Source organism: Pongo abelii, chromosome 1 (assembly GCF_028885655.2).
Source record: "Pongo abelii isolate AG06213 chromosome 1, NHGRI_mPonAbe1-v2.0_pri, whole genome shotgun sequence".
Taxonomy (NCBI): domain Eukaryota; kingdom Metazoa; phylum Chordata; class Mammalia; order Primates; family Hominidae; genus Pongo; species Pongo abelii.
In genome coordinates this window covers 222,219,072-222,238,201 of record NC_071985.2, presented here as the reverse complement: position 1 = coordinate 222,238,201, position 19,130 = coordinate 222,219,072, and the positions used below count along the sequence as shown (strand labels likewise).

Sequence of the window (19,130 nt, the reverse complement as noted above, 5' to 3'; positions counted from 1 at the left end):
ACGCCCACCACCATGTCTGGCTAATTTTTTGTATTTTTAGTAGAGATGGGGTTTCACCATGTTGGCCAGGCTGGTCTCAAACTCCTGACCTCAGGTGATCTGCGCACCTTGGCCTCCCAAAGTGCTGGAATTACAGGCGTGAGTACCATGTCCGGCCTCCTTCCCTTTCATTTCTTCTCTTCCCTTTCATTTCTTCTCTTCCCTTTTCCTCCCTTCCTCCCTCCCTCCCTTCCTTTCTTCCTTCCTTTCCCTCCGTTCTCTTCCTTCCCTCCCTCTCTCCCCTCTGTCCATACATTTTTGTTGAGAACCTTTTCTGTGCCAGGTAGTTGCAGGCACTGGAGCATACAGCCCCATGTAGACCTGGCCCCTGTAAGCTGACCTGCAGCAGGCCGGACCAGGCCCCATGTGTGCACCCTCCTCTCCTGGCCTTTGTGTCCTCCTTAACTAACATGGGCTCTCTTGTCCCCCTGCCTTGGTACAGGCCCAGTTTGACCTGGCCTTTGTTGTCCGCTACAAGCCTGATGAGCAGCCCTCACTGATGCCACACCACGATGCCTCCACCTTCACCATCAACATCGCCCTGAACCGAGTCGGAGTGGATTACGAGGTGAGCAGGAGCCAGCCAGGGTCAAGGGGCCGGCAATGGGGATGAGGAGGGCTGGCTGGGGAGAGCCTTCAGGGTGGTTGAGGCAGAGGGGCCCCAGGTAACCAGTGCCAGAGAACCAGAAAAAAAAGGATGTGGGTCTGTGGGAGGGCTTCCTGGAAGGGTTCACAGTCTAGCAGGAGGAGGGGCCAGGCTCTTAAGCTACTGTTGTAAGAGATTTTTGGGCTCGGCATGGTGGCCGATGCCTGCAATCCCAGCAGTTTGGGAGGCCAAGGCAGGCAGATCGCTTGGGGCCAGGAGTTTGAGACCAGCCTGGCCAACATGGCAAAACCCCATTTCTACTAAAAATACAAAAATTAGCTGGGCGTGGTAGCACACGCCTGTAATCTTAGCTACCCGGAAGGCTGAGGCATGAGAATCTCTTGAACCCAAGAGGTGGAGGTTGCAGTGAGCCGAGATTGTGCCACTGCACTCCAGCCTGGGCAACAGAGCGAGACTCTGTCTCCAAAAAAACAAAAAGAGGTTTTTTGAACTTAGCCCTGGGCTGGGTGCTGTGAAGAACACTCATAAAAACAGCTATAATCTTTTTTTTTTTTTTTTTTTTAATCGAGACAGGGTCTTGCTCTGTCACCCAGGCTGGAGTGTAGTGGCATGATCACAGTTCACTGCAGCCTCAACCTCCTGGGCCCAAGCAATCCTCCCACCTCAGCCTCCCAAGTAGTTGGAACCACAGACGTGTGCCACCATGCCCAGCTAATTTTTTTTCTTATTTGTAGAGATGGGGTTTCACTGTGTTGCCCAGGCTGGAGCTATAATTTTTTTGAGAGCTTAAAACAAACATATCAGGCATCCCTAATCCAAGGATTCTCAACCAGGAGCAACTGTGGCCTGCAAGGGACATTGGCAGTACCTGGAGACATATTTGGTTTTTACAACTATGAGGGGCTACTAGCATCTAGTGGGTAGAAGTCAGAGATGCCCGGGACAGCCTTCCACAGCAAAGTGTCTATAGCGATGAGGTTGGGAAGCTTGATCCTCAGCTCTCAATTGTAACATCTCATTTAATTCTCACTACCCTGTTCTGTTTAACCCTCATTTTACAGAAGGGGAAACTGAAGCTCAGCTTGGTCACAGTTAGTAAAGAGTGGAGGTGATGTCTGCCCAGGGCTGCCTGACTCCAAGGCCAGAGCTCTTGATCACTTACTCTTTGTTTGTTTTTGTTTTTGTTTTTGTTTTGAGACAGAGTCTTACTCTGTTGCCCAGGCTAGAGTGCAGTGGCGCAATCTCGGCTCACTGCCTCCTGGGTTCAAGTGATTCTGCCTCAGCCTCCCGAATAGCTGGGATTACAGGCGCGCACTGCTACGCCCAGCTGGTTTTTGTATTTTTAGTAGAGATGGGGTCACACCATGTTAGCCAGGCTGGTCTTGAACTCCTGACCTCAGGCGATCCACCCACCTCGGCCTCCCAAAATGCTGGAATTACAGGCATGAGCCACCATGCCCGGCCACCTTAGCAGCGCTTGTGGCTGTCACTCCAGAAGGCATCCCCAGGCAGACAGTGCTGAGGGCCACTTGGCCTTGACTTACGGGAGAACAGATGGGCAGGGGGCGGTGGGGAAAGGGCACTGATGCTTTCTGTCTCCCAGGGCGGGGGCTGTCGGTTCCTGCGCTACAACTGTTCCATCCGAGCCCCGAGGAAGGGCTGGACCCTCATGCACCCTGGACGACTCACGCATTACCACGAGGGGCTCCCCACCACCAGGGGCACCCGCTACATCGCAGTCTCCTTCGTCGATCCCTAATTGGCCAGGCCTGACCCTCTTGGACCTTTCTTCTTTGCCGACAACCACTGCCCAGCAGCCTCTGGTACCTCGGGGTCCCAGGGAACCCAGTCCAGCCTCCTGGCTCTTGACTTCCCATTGCTCTTGGAGCCACCAATCAGAGAGATTCAGAGAGATTCCTATAGGCCAGAGGCAGAACACACCTCCGTGGCTGGAGCTCTCCGTGGTGCTCTGGACCCAGCCCCTGGAGACACCGTTCACTTTTACTGCTTTGTAGTAACTCGTCCTCTCCAACCTGTCTTCCTGAAAAACCAAGGCCCCCTTCCCCCACCTCTTCCATGGGGTGAGACTTGAGCAGAACAGGGGCTTCCCCAAGTTGCCCGGAAAGACTGTCTGGGTGAGAAGCCATGGCCAGAGCTTCTCCCAGGCACAGCTGTTGCACCAGGGACTTCTGCTTCTAGTTTTGGAGTAAAGACACCTGGATCAGACTCCAAGGGCTGCCCTGAGTCTGGGACTTCTGCCTCCATGGCTGGTCATGAGAGCAAACCGTAGTCCCCTGGAGAGAGCGACTCCAGAGAACCTCTTGGGAGACAGAAAAGGCATCTGTGCACAGCTCGATCTTCTACTTGCCTGTGGGGAGGGGAGTGACAGGTCCACACACCGCACTGGGTCACCCTGTCCTGGATGCCTCTGAAGAGAGGGACAGACCGTCAGAAACTGGAAAGTTTCTATTAAAGGTCATTTAAACCACTGAAGGGAAGATGCTCAGGGCGAGTGGATGTGCGTGTGTCTTGGTGTGACCGTCTGCAGGGAGAGGTTTTGAGAGCCCTCTTTTTTTTTTTTTTTTTGAGACGGAGTTTCGCTCTGTCTTCCAGGCTGGAGTGCAATGACACACACGATCCCGGCTTTCTGCAACCCCCGCCTCCTGGGTTCAAGTAATTCTCCTGCCTCAGCCTCTCTAGTAGCTGGGGTTACAGGCACCCATCACCATGCCTGGCTAATTTTTGTTTTTTAGTAGAGACAGGGTTTCACCAGGTTGGTCTGGCTGGTCTTGAACTCCTGACCTCAGGTGATCCACCTGCCTCGGCCTCCCAAAGTGCTGGGATTACAGGCATGAGCCACCATGCCCAGCCAAGAGCCCTCTTTTTAGAGCCTTTAAGAAAGGTCATGCTAGCTTCTCGGCCTCCTGAGTGGCTGGGATTATAGGTATCCATGCCAGACACGTTTTTGTATTTTTCGTAGAAACAGGGTTTCATTTCACCGTGTTAGCCAGGCTGGTCTCAAACTCCTGACCTCAGGTGATCCATCCGCCTCGGCCTCCCAAAGTACTGGGATTACAGATGTGAGCCACCATACCAGGCCTAAAAGTCTTTTAAAAAAGATTCTTGAGGCCAGGCACAGTGGCTCATGCCTGTAATCCCAGCTACTCGGGAGGCTGAGGCAGGAGAATCGCTTGAACCCAAGTGGCGGAGGTTGCAATGAGCCGAGATTGGGCCACTGCACTCCAGTCTGGGCGACAGAGCAACACTTCGTCTCAATTAAAAAATATATATATATATATATATATATATTTTTGAATCTTTTCATTTTCAAAATTGACTCATCATAAATTCAAACAACACAAATCTTAATCTTTCATCCTTTCCCCCCAGCTGCTCAGTTCCTCTCTCTGAAAGCCACCATGTCTAATCTGTTTTTTGAATGTTCTTGAGCTGGTTTGTGCCGACACAAGCCTGTGTGTGTGTTTGTGTATGTTAGGGTTATTTTTGTTTTTGTTTTTGAGATGGAGTCTCACTCTATCGCCCAGCCTGGAGTGCAATGGCGTGATCTCGGCTCACTGAAACCTCTGCCTTCTGAGTTCAAGCAATTCTCCTGCCTCAGCCTCATGACTAGCTGGGATTACCGGCACCCACCACCACGCCCAGTTAGTTTTTGTATTTTTAGTAGAGATGGGGTTTCATCATGTTGGCCAGGGTGTTCTCGAACTCCTGACCTCAGATGATCCACCTGCCTCGGCCTCCGAAAGTGCTGGGATTACAGGTGTGAGCCACTGTGCCTGGCCTAGGGTTGTTTTTAACTGTTAACTTTTTTCTGATTACAAACACATCTTCACCATGAAAAAGTCAAACAAAATAGGTAACATGGGGGGCCGGATGCTGTGGCTCACATCTGTAATCCCAGTACTTTGGGAGGCTGAGGCGGGTGGATCACTTGAGGTCAAGAGTTCGAGACCAGCCTGGCAAACATGGCAAAACCCCCATCTCTACAAAAAAATACAAAAATTAGCCAGGTGTGGTGGCAGGTGTCTGTAATCCCAGCTACTTGGGAGGCTGAGCTGGGAGAATCACTTGAACCTGGGAGATGGAGGTTGCAGTGAGCCAAGATTGGATCACTACACTCCAGCCTGGGTGACAGAGCAACAACCTGTCACCAAAAAAAAAAAAAAAAAAAAAAGGTAATATGGACCGGGTGTGGTGGCTCACATCTGTAATCCCAGCGCTTTGGGAGGCTGAGGCAGGAGGATCACTTGAGGCCAGGAATTCTCAACCAGCATGGCCAACATGGCAAAACCCCGTCTCTACTAAAAAAGAAAAATAAGGTGGGCTTTGTGGCACATGCCTGTAATCCCAACTACTCAGGAGGCTGCAGCACGACAATCGCTTGAACCTGAGAGGCAGAGGTTGTAGTGAGCTGAGATTGCGCCACTGCACTCCAGCCTGGGTGAGAGAGAAAGACTCTTGTCTTAAAAAAAAAAAAAAAAAAGCAAGGTAAGAAAGAAAGGTCTCCTGGAGTTGTACATCAATGTGCTGTGCACCCATTCCCAATAACACTCAGCACTGCTAGGGGAGTTTTATCATCCCGAGGGTTGAAACGAGGATTCAGCCATCTCAATGAGAAACACATGTTAATGGGTTGAAACATATCTCCAAACTGTGAGATTTCCTCTACTTGCTGGGCAAGTTTGCAGATGTGTTTCAGAGATAAAGCCCAGCTGCTGGGCAGAGTACAAGACTAAATGCCTGGGAATGGATTTAGAGGCTCCTACAGCAGTCCGGGCAAGTGACCAGGACCTAGACCAATGCTTGCAGGGAAGTTTAGGGAAGAGGAGGGAGTGAGCAGGGGAGATGTTTAGGAGAGAAAACATCCAGGCTTCCACCTGACTTGGGCAAGATTCTGCTAAAGAAGGAAGAGGAAGGCTGGGCGTGGTGGCTCACGCCTGTAATTCCAGCACTTTGGGAGGCTGAGGCGGGTGGATCACTTGAGGTCAGGAGTTTGAGACCAGTCTGGCCAACATGGTGAAAGCCCATTTCTACTAAAAATACAAAAATTAGCCAGGCATGGTGGTGCATGCCTGTAATCCCAGCTAGTGGGGAGGCTGAGGCGGAAGAATTGCCTGAGGCGGAGGTTGCAGTGAGCCAAGATGGTGCCACTGCGCTCCAGTCTGGGCAACAGAGCGAGAGCAAGACTCCGTCTCAAAAAAAAAAAAAAAAGGAAAAGAAAAAGGAAATGGAATTTATAGTTCCTGCCCTCAGAGAATGGAAGTGGAATTTAGAGTTCCTCCCCTTAGGGAGTCCAGAGATTGTGGAGGAGGAAACAATACGACCCAGTGCAAGGCAGCTAGCAACTGAGGCCCCAAGGCACGCCACGTCCCAGACAGGGCCCTGTCTACACCCTGAGGCCGAGTCTACACCCCACAGTCCACAGTCAGACCGGCAGGGGACTAGGCTACTCAGAGGGCAGTGTGGGCAGGACAGCTCCCTTTGGCCATCCTCACAGGAGACTGATAAACCAGTCAGTTCGATATCAGAGTACTGATTTGCCTCGAGGTTATTTGTGGCAATAAATTGAGGTGGTTCTACCATGGTTATAGAGCAGCACCATCCCATAGAATTACAATTTAAGCCACAAGTGCAAGCTACTTATGTAATTTTAAATTTTCTAGTAGCCACATTTTTAAAAGTAAAAAGAAACAGGTGCAATTAATCTTAGTAATGTATTTAACCAAAATGATCCAAAATATTATCACTTCAACATGTAATCAGCATATAAATATTAATGGGCTAATAGCTCTGCACTGTGGCAGGTACCTGTAACCCAGCATTTTGGGAAGCGGAGGCAGGAGAAGATTGCTTGACTCCAGGAGTCCAGGAGTTCAGGAGACCAACCTGGGTAACAAAGTGAAATGCTTCCCCATGTCTACAAAAAATAAATATTAGGCATGGCTGCGGCATCTGTGGTTAGCTACTTGGGAGGCTGAGTGAGGTGGGAGGATTACTTGAGCCCAGGAGTTCGAGGCTGCAGTGAGCTGTAATTGCACCACTGCACTCCAGCCTAAGTGACAGAGTGAGACTCTGGCTCAAAAATAGATTTTTTTTTCTTTTTTGAGATGGAGTCTCCGTTGCCCAGGCTGGAGTGCAGTGGCATGATCTCGGCTCACTGCAACCTCCGCCCCCCCGCCCCCCGTGTTCAAGCGATTCTCCTGCCTCTTCCTCCAGAGTGCACCCTCACACATGGCTAATTTTTGTATTTTTAGTACGGATGGGGTTTCACCATGTTGGCCAGGCTGGTCTTGAACTCCCGACCTCAAGCGATCCACCCGCCTCGCCCTCCCAAAATGCTGGAATTACAGGCGTGAGCCACCGCGCCCGGTCGATATTTTTTTTTCCTAAAAATTGAGATAGTTTAACAGTCTTTTTTGTCCTAAGTCTTATAGCGCATCTCCGTTTGCACTGGCTCAGGACTCGAGAGCCACACGTGGCTAGTGCCTACTGTTCTGGCGCGCTCAGGCTTGGAGCCTTCCCTGCGGAAGCCAAGTCCTGCAAGGGATCTGTTTGCTGCGGTTTCCTAGTGTCTGGCTCATCACTGGGGCCCGGTGATCTGGGTAACCATGTGAGCTTGGGTAACCTCCCCTCTCCGTCTCCTGGGACTGCTGTGGACATTAAACACAGCGGTGGATGTTAGAGACGCAGTTCAGTCACTGGCATTGATTCGCCGTTGTTGCTGCTGTTCTTTCCTCAAAGGCGACTGAAGGGCAGCAGGCCCATGCTCGCTTCTGTCTGTCCGATGAGTCACTTCACCCTGGGCCTGGCCCTCTAGAGAGCACTCCTCTAAGATTACAGAATGCAAATCTGGATTCCAGAGCTGGCAGAGGCCCCAGGGTCAGGCTCTAGGACAACCGGCGAAAGAGCGGGAACCTCTACTCCACGCCCTTGGTTTTTCGCCCCTTGACAGCTTGAGGCTCCGCCCCGCTCTGCCCCGCCCCCCAACTCCGGCCGACGCCCACCGGAACTACAGCCCCCATGATGCAGTGGGAGTCCGAGCCTCTGCGTCTCGGCTTGGGGCGCGCCGGCGGAGGAGTGGCGCGCTGAGGCGCCGCTCGAAGCGCCGAGTCGCGGGGCCGCAGAGGCGTAAGGAGTAGGCGGGGCGAGCCGGCTGGGCTCAGGGTGCACCAGCTCACCCGGGTCGAGGGGCAATCTGAGGCGACTGGTGACGCGCTTATCCACTTCCCTCCTCCCGCCTTCCCCCGGGGTGGCGCTCGCTGGTGACGTAGTAAGTGCGATGGCCGCCGCGAGGCCGGGAAGGTGAAGGTGAGAGGGCGACCAAGCCGGGGTGGCGGGGACTGGCCCGGCCCGGCCCGGCCCGGCGAGTCCTGAGCAGCTCGGCGTGGGCTGACGGGATTCTGGGGCCACGGGGGTCTGGGATGCAGTCAAGCGGGGGTCCCCACTCTCCGGCCTCGCTGCCGGGCCCTCCCCGGCCCTGAGAGGAGGGGGCGGGCCACGGGACCTGGGAGTGGTAGGTGGGGTCCCCTGTAGCTTCTCATCGCCCCCGCCTTTCCACCCTTCACGGCCACGTTCTATCCCTGCCTCTTCTCTATTTTTCATCCAGTCTTCATTTTGCCAGCATTTACTCAGCACCTGATAGGTGTCCACGTTCACCGCGGGAGCGCCCTGCCATCCCTACTTTGGGCAGTTACTGCCCTGTCCTTCAACCCTGTTTACTTGTATGACTTCTCACCGGACTGTAAGGCCCTGGAGGGCAGGACTGTTTCTTATCCGTTCCTAACCTGGCGTCTGACACACACAGAGAAGGCACACAGAAAATGTTGAATAAATAGCTGTTAAGACGCACGAAGGCAGAACTGCCCGTTACCCCCTCTCGTAATCCTTCATTGCCCTCTTTCTTTAAATTCTCAATCATCTCTCTTCTACCCAGAAAAGGGCTCTGGTTATCCGCCTCTGGTGTCCCAACGTTTGGGGCTTGGGGGAGGAAGGCAGCCCAATGTAGTTAAAAAAGGAAGGAGGCCGGTCGCAGTGGATCACACCTGTAATCCCAGCACTTTGGGAGGCCGAGGCGGGTGGATCATCTGGGGTCAGGAGTTCGAGACCAGCCTGGCCAACATGGTGAAACCCCGTCTGTGCTAAAAACAAAAATTAGCCGGGCTTGCTGGCACACGCCTGTAATCCCAGCTACTCAGGAGGCTGAGGCAGGAGAATCGCTTGAACCCGGGAGGCGGAGGTTGAGCCGAGATCGCGCTGCTGCACTCCAGGAGCTTTGGAGTCAAAGGGAGCTAATATTTCAGATCCCAGCTTAGACAATTGACTAACAGTCTATAAATCTTCAAGTATTCCAGCCCTCTGCCCCATAGAATAGAGAATTAAGTGAGATACTTTACAGTAACTGAACACATTGGCTTTCAATCAGTTCTTCTGTTCCTCAATAGTCAGCTGTTCCACAGTCCTCAAGCCCAGTTTTGTTCCTAGTTTTGCTCTGTCCTCTTCTCCCCTCTCTGGATGTACCTTTCCCAGGGCTCCTGCAGGGACCTCCGTGGTGCCTCAAACCCGCACATGGCGGAACGTGTGTTTGTGCACAGCCAGGATTGGTCCCACACTTCTGCGTTTTTTTCCCCAGGGCACCTCCTCACATGCCAGCGCAACTCCCCAGTACCTCAATGAGTAAGCTTCCCTCAGGGATGAGTTTGTTTGGCTTGAAACCTGATTAGACATGTTTTGTACACCAGTGTTTTTTTTTTTTTTTTTTTTGGACACCTGATCCATCTCCCTTTTCTTTTCTAATAAGTCAGGACTGGTGGAGTCAACACAGTCAATCAGTAGCCAACCTCAACCTGAGACAGGACAGAGGAGAACTCAGAATCTTTTTGTCTTTTGGACTCCAGCCATGTCCATGATGCCTATCCTGTGAAGATCTCTCACCATCCAAAAAAGTAAGTAGTAGCTGTGACTTCTGGCACCCTGGATTTGAGTTGAGTGGACAGGGGTGTGCTCTCCTGGACCTCTGGTGGCAAGTCTCTTGGATGGCATCCTCTTTGTATAGAGCCACAGCTTTCTAACTTGTGTTGAAAAACTGCTGTATCTCTTTACTTCCGTGAAGGATTTCGCTTGTTGCTTAGAGAGCCTGTTTAAAAGTTGACAGTTCAGAAGTGGCTGGGATCTCTTGGGCTCCCTGAAGAATTAGTCTCTATCTCCCTCATTTGGTCTTCTCTGCTGTGCTGGCTCTTCCCCATCTCGGCCCAGCACAGGTTGGCTCCTTGTCACTGCTCTTCTAAGATTCTGCTCTGTCCCCTTTACCCTGTATACTCTTTTTGTTTCGATTTCTCAGCTTCTCCTCTTTTCCAGTTGTGCCAGCAGACGATCCGTGGATCCATTTTATTTTCCCTGCTAGGAGTTGCTGTACATAACACTGGGTAAGGAGGTGGTGTGGATTCAGGGACTGTGCTTGGGATCCAAACACACCTTGCACTGAATTTTGCTACTGCTGTCTCTACACCCAAGATACCTAATACTCCTCAACTAATAGCCTAGGTTGAGGCAAAGCTGTTGACCACCTTGGAGGGCTAATAGCAGTTTTCATTTAGAACTGGGTTCATTTCTGGTCTTAGGTTAATATTTATTAATACTGTACCCCTGGCACTTTTTGGGGGTAGGGGCAGGAGAGTACCAGAAAGAATGGGCCTTTCCCTAAAGCGTGATCCTCGGGATTTTAAAAGCTATTACACAGAAGGGTTTTTTCATTGAATATATTTGTGAAATGCTGAATTCAACACAGTTAAACTAGTGTCTTTACAACAAGCCTTCCTTCCCAAACTCTTTGCTGTGCTCACGTGCTCCACTGAGGGGAATGGTAGTGTATGGTGTTTTTTTGTTTGTTTGTGTGTTTTTTGTTTTTTTTTTTGAGACAGAGTCTGCTCTGTCGCCCAGGCTGGAGTGCAGTGGTGCGATCTTGCAGTGGCGTGATCTTGGCTCACTGCAAGCTCTGCCTCCCGGGTTCACGCCATCCTCCTGCCTCAGCCTCCCAAGTAGCTGGACTACAGGTGCATGCTGCCACGCCTGGCTAATTTTTTGTAGTTTTAGTAGAGATAGGGTTTCACCGTGTTAGCCAGGATGGTCTCGAACTCCTAACCTTGTGATCTACCCACCTTGGCCTCCCAAAGTGCTGGGATTACAGGCATGAGCCACCGCGCCTGGCCTAGCATATGGTGTTTTACAAACTGATTCTACTATTGAACCTTCTTTACATGGGATATTGGGTGCAAGTTGAGTTCTGTGGACCACGCTTTGGGAAGTGCTGCCAGAAACTATCCAAAACAGTAATCTCCAGAGCACTTACGAGGCAGTCACAGCTTGAAGTGTGACGCTTAGTGTGTCACTGATGTTGGAGCTGGGCTCTCAGGCTATGCTTGCGGGATGGTCCCCACATGTCTGTGGCGAGGTCTGTGGTGGAGCAGAGATTATCAAGGCTTTCCAGAGGACGAACAGGAACCCAGCTGCCCCGCATCACCCTGGAGGAGTAGGGAGTCAGCAGTCAAAGCCTTGAGATAACTGGGGAACACAGGATGTGATAAAAACCAGAAGTCTGTGATGTTGTTTGTTCTCTATGAGGCATCAGAGGAGGCTTCATGGAATGGGTGGCACTTGAGTTGGGTCTAGAAGGACAGTAGGAGTATGCCAAATGGGTGGAAAAGGAAGGAGGATTCCAGGCAGAAAGCAGCTCATGCAACACAAATGTGGAATCTCAGCTTGCAAGTTAGCAGAGCCAGATAAATCAGGCAGAGTTTGGAGGGGTTGACAGTAGGTTTTACGCCAGGGGTTTGGAGGCAGCTGCAGGCTGGGTATTGGTGAGAGCAGGAAGGCTCCTGGACTGGCTGAGCTCCCAGCAGACCTTGTAACCTGGAGCTCCCAAGCTTCTACTGGTGTACATGCTGTTGAGTCGTGCAGTTAGTGAGCACTAATGCTTTTGGTTTTATATCTCCTGGGCTTGCAAACATTGACCAGAACTTAAAAGCATCTGCTTCTGATGGCGGTGAACTTGCTTCCTGTAGCAAGTCACTTCTGGAGTGGGGTATCACTGATCCTTCCCCAGCTGACCTGTTTATTTGATCTCCATGGTAGTGGGTAAGGGAGTGATGTGTGTGGTGTGAGTTGGCGGAGTTGCCTCTGCCCTCTCTGAAGGCTGGGTGTTCATGGAGAGAGTCTTGTGATCTTGCTGGTAGAGTTGGTTGTTATTGCTTTATAACAGGTAAAGCTGCCTTTAGCTCTTACTGTATGTGAAGCATGTTGTTTGCATCATCAGCTTTAGTCTTCTCACAGTTTAGATGGTATTGTGGTATTAGGATATTGGTTTTCATCCACGGATCCAGGCTCATAACTCCTATCCATAGCCCTTGTTACGGTTTTTTGTTATAATGTTAGATGTGTTAGGCCTCAGGGGCAGGCCTCTGACCTTCTCCTGCTCTCCTTCCACTCTAATCTTTTCCCACCTTTCTGATTGTGGGCCTTAAAACCCTCCCCTGAGAGGGTTGGACCCTGTATCCTGGGGGAAGGAATGCTGATGTCATGAAGCTTCCATAAAAATCCAAGAGGACAGAGTTCAGGGAGCTTGCAGATAGCTGAACACGCGGAAGTTCCTGGAGAGAGGCCTGCTCAGGGAGGGCACAGAAACTACATGCCTCTTCCCCCATACCTCGCCCTAAGCGTCTCCTTATCTGTATCCTTTGCGATATCCCTCATAATAACCTGGTAAACGTAAGTAAGTGTTTCCCTGGGCTAGGTAGGCTGCTCCATCAAATTAATCGAACTCAAAGAGGGGGTCATGGGAACCCCAGCCTGAAGCCAGTCAGTGAGAAGTTCTGGAGACCCAGACCTGCAACTGGTATGTTTGAGGGGTGGTGGTGGAGAGGTGGGGCAGTCCTGGGGACTGAGCCCTCAACCTGTGGGATCTGACACTCTCTCCGGGTAGACAGCGTGGGAACTGAATGAGAGGATACCCAGCTGCTGTCCGCTGGTTGGTGTGTGGGGAAGAAACCCCCTCACATTTGGTCACAGAAGTCTCTTGTGTTGATGATTATGGTGTAAGAGTAGAGAAAAAAGACAGTTTGAGACAGTTTTTCTCTCCAATAGGTGTCTTGTTTGTTGTACACATGAAGAAACCAAGGTTCTGTGATGAAATAACTTGCTTAAGTTTAAGCAGCCCAGAAATAATAAAGTCACAATTTGAACCCAGCTCTGCCTGATTACAAAACCTGTCATAGGTAGTGCTATGTCATGTCCCATCCTTGATCCCTTTTTTTTTTTTTTTTTTTTTAAGAGAGAGACTTCACTCTGTCGCCCAGCAGGCTGGAGTACAGTGGCGAGATCTTGGCTCACTGCAAATTCTACCTCCCAGGTTCAAGTGATTCTCCTGTCTTGGCCTCTGGAGTAGCTGGGACTACAGGCATGCGCCACCACACCCAGCTAATTTTTTGTATTTTTAGTAGAGATGAGGTTTCACCATGTTGGCTAGACTGGTCTTGAACTCCTGACCTCAGGTGAGCTGCCTGCCTCGGCCTCCCAAAGTGCTGGGATTACAGGCATGAGCCACCGTGCCTGACCCCTGATCCCTTTTCTTTTCCTTTTGAGTGGCTTTCCTCTTGTGCCTGCCACATCCCCTCTTTCTTGAACAGTCTGATCTGCCAGGCCATGGCAAGCCTGATTTCAGCGCACTCTCCTTTGCTGCTTTGGAAGAGTGAGAGTAGCATTTTCTTTGCAGTTTCCTTTCTCAGAGCTGTACTGTCTTTAAGCCCTGGACATATGGCTTCCATGCTGAGAAAACATCTCTCATAGCTGTGGCGTCATGCTGAGAAGGAATGTAGAAACGGAAGTGGGGTCACTTCCTTCCCTTGTCTCCAGAGGAATCATTAACATTGCGCAAGAACTTGTTGGTTTGAGCACACATGTGGGTCCCTATCCCGCTTTGGGTCAGTCTGTCTTTTGCCCACTGTTTGGGATGGTTAGTTACTAAAAGTCCGTTTTGGCATTTGGTCTTCATGTACCTCTTCTGGGTGTTCTTTCTGCTTTTCAGGACCTTGTGCAACATACTTTGGCCCCATTTGGAAGTTTTTCATGTGTGCTTGCTGGGGAGCAACACCTCATTTCCCATCTAGAGAGAGTGAGCTTACTGCTGGGGGGAGAACTGAGGGCCCTAAGATTAGGGTGGCTGGGGAGGCAGTGACAGACCCAGGCACAGTCAGCTGTGCACACACCCCCTCATCCAGGAGGGCTTTTGCCCTTTGACTTCCTGGGATCGGTGGGCTCTGCTCAAGAAGTAGCTTTCGCCATGGTGGGAACTCTGAGGGACCTGGCAGGGGTCCACTTTTGGGGTTGGAATTCCCAGTCTTACCCTGGGCATTACCTTCTGGTGTGTCTGTCTCTGCCTCTTTTTGAACTTTTTTTTTTTTTTTTGAGATGGAGTCTTGCTCTATCGCTCAGGCTGGAGTGCAGTGGTGCAATCTTAGCTCACTGCAACTTCCACCTCCCAGGTTCAAGCAGTTCTCGTGCCTCAGCCTCCCGAATAGCTGGGATTACAGGTGCCTGCCACCAAGCCTGGCTAATTTTTGTATTTTTAGTAGAGAAGGGGTTTCACCATGTTGGCCAGGCTGGTCTCAAGTGGTCCACCTGCCTGGGCCTCCCAAAGTGCAGGGATTATAGGTGTGAGTCACCATGCCCAGCCTCTTTTGACCTTTGACCAAAGACCTCTAGGACTTTGGAGTCAAGTCTCATGACCTCTAAAATGCTGTTATATGAAAAGATAAGCTACAAAGATGTGTGGGATTGAGAGCAAGAGAGACAGTCACACAAAAATAGACTGTGATAATATGGCCGGGCCCGTGGCTCACGCCTGTATTCCCAGCACTTTGGGAGGCCGAAGCAGATGGATCGCTTGAGGTCAGGAGTTTGAGACCAGCCTGGCCAACATGGTGAAGCCCTGTCTCTACAAAAAATACAAAAATTAGCTGGGTGTGGTGGCACATGCCCGTAATCCCAGCTGCTTAGGAGGCTGAGTGAGGCAAGAGAATCGCTTGAACCTGGGAGTGGAGGTTGTAGTGAGCTGAGATTGCACCACTGCACTCCAGCCTAGGTGACAAAAGTGAGACTCTGTCTCAAAAAAAAAAAAAGACTTGTAATAAAAAAAATGTTGGGCCGGGCACGGTGGCTCATACCTGTAATCCCAGCACTTTCGGAGGACAAGGTGGGTGGATCATTTGAGGTCAGGAGTTCAAGACCAACCTGGCCAACATGGTGAAACCCCACCTCTACTGACAATACAAAAATTAGCCGGGCATGGTGGCGAGTGCCTGTAGTCCCAGCTGCTCGGGAGGCTGAGGCAGGAGAATAGCTTGAACTCGGGAGGTGGAGGTTGCAGTGAGCCGAGATCATGCCACAGCACTCCAGCCTGAGCGATAGAGCAAGACTCTATCTCAAAAAAAAAAAAAAAAAAAAAAAAAAGTTGGCTAGGCGTGATGGCTCACGCCTTTAATAACCCAGCACTTTAATCCCAACACTTTGGGAATCCAAAGTGAGAGGATCATTGGAGCCCAAGAGTTTGGGAGCAGCCCGGGCAACATAAGAAGTTCCTGTCTCTACAAAAAATTTTTAAAAAATTAGTGGGGCGTGGTGGTGCATGCCTGTGGTCTCACGTACTCAGGAGGCTGAGGTGGGAGGATTGCTTGGGCCCACGAGGTTGAGGCTGCAGTGAGCTGTGATTGTGCCGCTGCACTCCAGCCCAGGTAACAGCGAGATCTTGTCTCAAAATAAAAAATAAATAAGTAAATAAACAAAATGTTAACATTGCTTATCACAAAATGATGGGGTTACGGGTTTTTTTCCCCTTCAGTTTCCAAATTTTCTGTAGCACACCTGTGCTATATTAAAATAGACCAATAGTTGTGTGTGTGTGTTTTTCTTTGTTGAGACTGGGTCTGGCTCTGTCACCCAGGCTGGAGTACAGTGGTTCGATCTCGGCTCACTGCAACCTCCGCCTCCCAGGTTCAAGCAGTTCTCTGCCTCAGCCTCTCAAGTAGCTGGGATTATAGGTGGCTGCCACCACACCCAGCTATATTTTTTTCTATTTTTAGTAGAGACGGGGTTTCATCATGTTGGCCAGGCTGGTCTTGAACTCCTGACCTTGTGATCCACCTGCCTCAGCCTCCCAAAGTGCTGGGATTACAGGCATAATCCACCATGCCTGGCTGTTTTGTTTGTTTTTTTTTTAAATAGAGACGGGATCCTATATTGCCTAGGCTGGTCTCGAACTCCTAAGTTCAAGTGATCTGCCTGCCTTGGCCTCTCAAAGTGCTGGGATTACAGGTATGAGCCACTGAACCTGGCCCCTAACCAATAGTGTTTTTATGTGGTCTTGCTCTGTCTCCCAGGCTAGAGTGCAGTGGACTGATCATAGGTCACTGCAGCCCAAACTCCTGGGCTCAAGTGACCCTCCCACCTCAGACTCCCAAGTAGCTAGGACTGCAGATGCATGCCACTGTGTCAGGCTAATTTTGTTTTATTTTTTGAGACAAAATCTCGCCCTGTCACGCAGGCTGGAGTACAATGGCATGATCTTGGTTCATTGCAGCCTCCATCTCCCAGGTTCAAGCGATTCTCCTGTCTTAGCCTCCCAAGTAGCTGGGATTACAGGTGTGTGCCATTGGGCCTGGCTAATTACTGTATTTTTAGTAGAGATGGGGTTTCACCATGTTGGCCAGGCTGGTCTTGAACTCCTGACCTCAGGTGATCCACCTGCCTCAACCTCCCAAAGTTCTGAGATTACAGGGGTGAGCCCTCACGCCCAGCCTGAGACACTGTTCTTATCTCACCGTCCTTTGTTCTAGTCCTGGAGGTTGCAGTGACCTGAGATCCCCATATTCTTGATTCTCCCCCAAGCATTCTGCCATCCCCCTAGCAGGATGTCCCGAGGTAGGTGTTGCTCGGTTCGCTCACGTTGGCTTCTCTTGCAGCGCAATGTCCCTGCTCTTCTCTCGATGCAACTCTATCGTCACAGTCAAGAAAGATAAGAGACACATGGCTGAGGTGAATGCATCCCCACTTAAGCACTTTGTCACTGCCAAAAAGAAGATCAATGGCATTTTTGAGCAGCTGGGGGCCTATATCCAGGAGAGCGCCACCTTCCTTGAAGGTAAGGGGGCACCTGCTCAGCCAGGCCCGCTCTTACCTGTTTAGATATTTAGCTAGTGGGATTTGCGGGTGGGGAAGTATATCTCTGCTCCCAGGGAACTCATAACCAGATAGCCTTAGAAATGCTCTGCTCTTGAAATCATGTGGAATTGGAGTCTGGGGAGATGAGGCCAGGAAGACAAGGGAACTGCCATTTAGTAATTACTTCAAGAAGTCCACATGTTTTGTTTCATTTAATCATGAAAGATAGGTGAATCTTATCCCCATCTACAAGGCAAGCAAATTAAGGTTTGAGAGTTGTCCGATACCTTGTAAGTAATAGATCAGGGTTTTACCCAGGTGTCTCCAACTCCGGAGCCCACGTGTTTTCCTTTGCCTAGTTCTGGCTGCCATTAATACCAGGCACTGTTTGGGCGTCAGTGATCCCTGACCAGGGTGCCCTTTCTTTGATATTTTTAGATTGGTGACAGAACTATAGGAAACTCACGTCACCTATGCCTTTTCTCCTAGTTACTAATTTGAGCCCAACCTCTAGTTCCTTGTCTATCAGCAGAGAAGGACTGGTTCCCAGGGCCCTGCTCGTCTGAGTGTCAACTCCAGCACCGCTTCCTCAGGCTCCCTCTTTAGAAGGGCACTTTGGCGCCAGGTCCTGAGATTGTCTGTGGAGACCCAGTAACTGAGTCTTATCTGCCCTTGGTTTCCTCACTTGTGAAAGTGGGGCTCAGGTGTGAACAGTGGTTTCAGATTCTAGTCTGCAGAACCCTAGAAGTTCAGTGGTGGTGCTTCGGGGGTTGGCCCCTGGCTCAGGGGGGCCACCTTCTTTCCGTTCTGCTTTCAAATAGAGCAGCTTGGCTTCTCGTTGTTTTACATGCCAGGCTGCTACACGAGGCTTCCTTTGAAGAAAGAGACTGTCCAACTCATGCCCTCATCTGTGCCCTGCCCTTTGCATGGCGCTTGATGCAACAGAAGGTGTTTCCTAAATACTTGTTGAACTAAAAAAAAATCTGAATTTTAAAGTAGTATGATTGGTAGTTGAAATAATCCCAACTCATTGCCTGTTTATCAGTGGCTATGGTGTGCCAGGTGCTGGGCGTGCAGAGATGGGGTAGATCAGGCTGCTCCCCTCTGGGAGCCCAGACTAACCCTCTTGGAAGCTCTGAGTCACCTACTCAGATGATGTTGTGGACAAACACGTGCGTAATGCAGGTGTTTATGTGATGCATGCTTTGAGTTCTCTGTGTGTAAAAATATGAGGCCTCCCCTGTTGTTTAAATGGAAGGGAAAGAGCTGGAGTGATCCTGAGCTGTGTTGGGTCAGGGAAAGAATGGTTCCTGCCTGGGGACTGTTTCTAACGGGCAGGTAACAAGAGCTTGTTGGCCTGCTGGCTCTCGCTTTTAAGTGTAGTCACATGCTTGAGAGCCAGCTTCCTCCGAGGGACATTCCAAAGGCCATGCCCAGGTGCCCATATAAAGGAGGAATATTGATGCATCTGGGGCAGAGGTGACCGGTGGACATAGCGGGAGGGGAGATGGGGGTGTTGTTGACTTGGTCACTTCCTTTCATGGCTCTGGCTGCAGGGGAAACTCACTGGGCAGGCCCTTGTCATGCCTCAGATGTTTTCGGAGTGTTCTCAGGGCTGGGGCCTGTCAGCCTCATAGTTCCCAGGAGTGTGCAGAGGGGCTAAACACCCGTCTGTGTTCCAGCCAGCTGAAGCACCTGTGTGGTGCGAGTTCTAGACAGGACAGTGGTGGGATCTCATTCAGTTGCTCCTGTATGGAGTAATTTGTTGGCCATCTGCCTGTTAAGGGCACTGGGAAAAAGCAGTGCAGTGATCCAAAGGTCTGCTCACGTAGCAAACATTTGTGCACCTGCTGAGCGCTGGGATCAGATAGCGTGGCCCTCATGAGGCAGATGACACAGACAGGTGAGCTGGACGGTTACCTTATGGTGAGGTGAGAGCTGAGATGGGAGAAGTGCAGGTGCTGGGGCACACAGAGAAGGGGTCCGGGGTCCTGACTCAGGTTGGAGGGTGGTCAGAGAAGGCTTCCTGGGGGCAGTGCTGTCTAAGCTAGGCTGGAGGCTAAGTGAGAATGAGCCATGCTGCCCCAAGGCAGTGTAGTGTGTCAGTTCTTCAGAGAGTGCAGAAGGGGTTTGGGCAGCAGGGAGTGGAGCCAGAGGGCCGAGGAAGCTGGGGAGTTTGGGGATATGGTGAGGGAGACCGTGAGGCAGCGGGTGGCAAGAGGCCAACAGGGCCAGGGCAGGGAGGGCCTCAAGAAGTGAC

General features: G+C 50.9%; 2 protein-coding genes across 7 annotated transcripts in view; both read left to right on the top strand.

Annotated features, from left to right (window-relative positions):
• PLOD1 (procollagen-lysine,2-oxoglutarate 5-dioxygenase 1) overlaps window positions 1-3,135 on the top strand; it is a 41,649-nt gene extending 38,514 nt beyond the window's left edge. Inside the window, 2 exon segments of the mRNA NM_001133956.1 lie at window positions 482-607; window positions 2,250-3,135. Coding sequence (NP_001127428.1) covers window positions 482-607; window positions 2,250-2,405 — 282 coding nt within the window. The 3' untranslated portion in view covers window positions 2,406-3,135.
• A 3,899-nt stretch (window positions 3,136-7,034) lies between these two features.
• MFN2 (mitofusin 2) overlaps window positions 7,035-19,130 on the top strand; it is a 31,730-nt gene continuing 19,634 nt past the window's right edge. The window contains exons 1-4 of one of the 6 annotated variants that reach the window (XM_054518707.1): window positions 7,035-7,972; window positions 9,462-9,606; window positions 10,019-10,086; window positions 16,672-16,850. In XM_054518707.1, coding sequence (XP_054374682.1) covers window positions 16,676-16,850 — 175 coding nt within the window. In that variant the 5' untranslated portion in view covers window positions 7,035-7,972; window positions 9,462-9,606; window positions 10,019-10,086; window positions 16,672-16,675. 6 annotated transcript variants of the gene reach the window in all.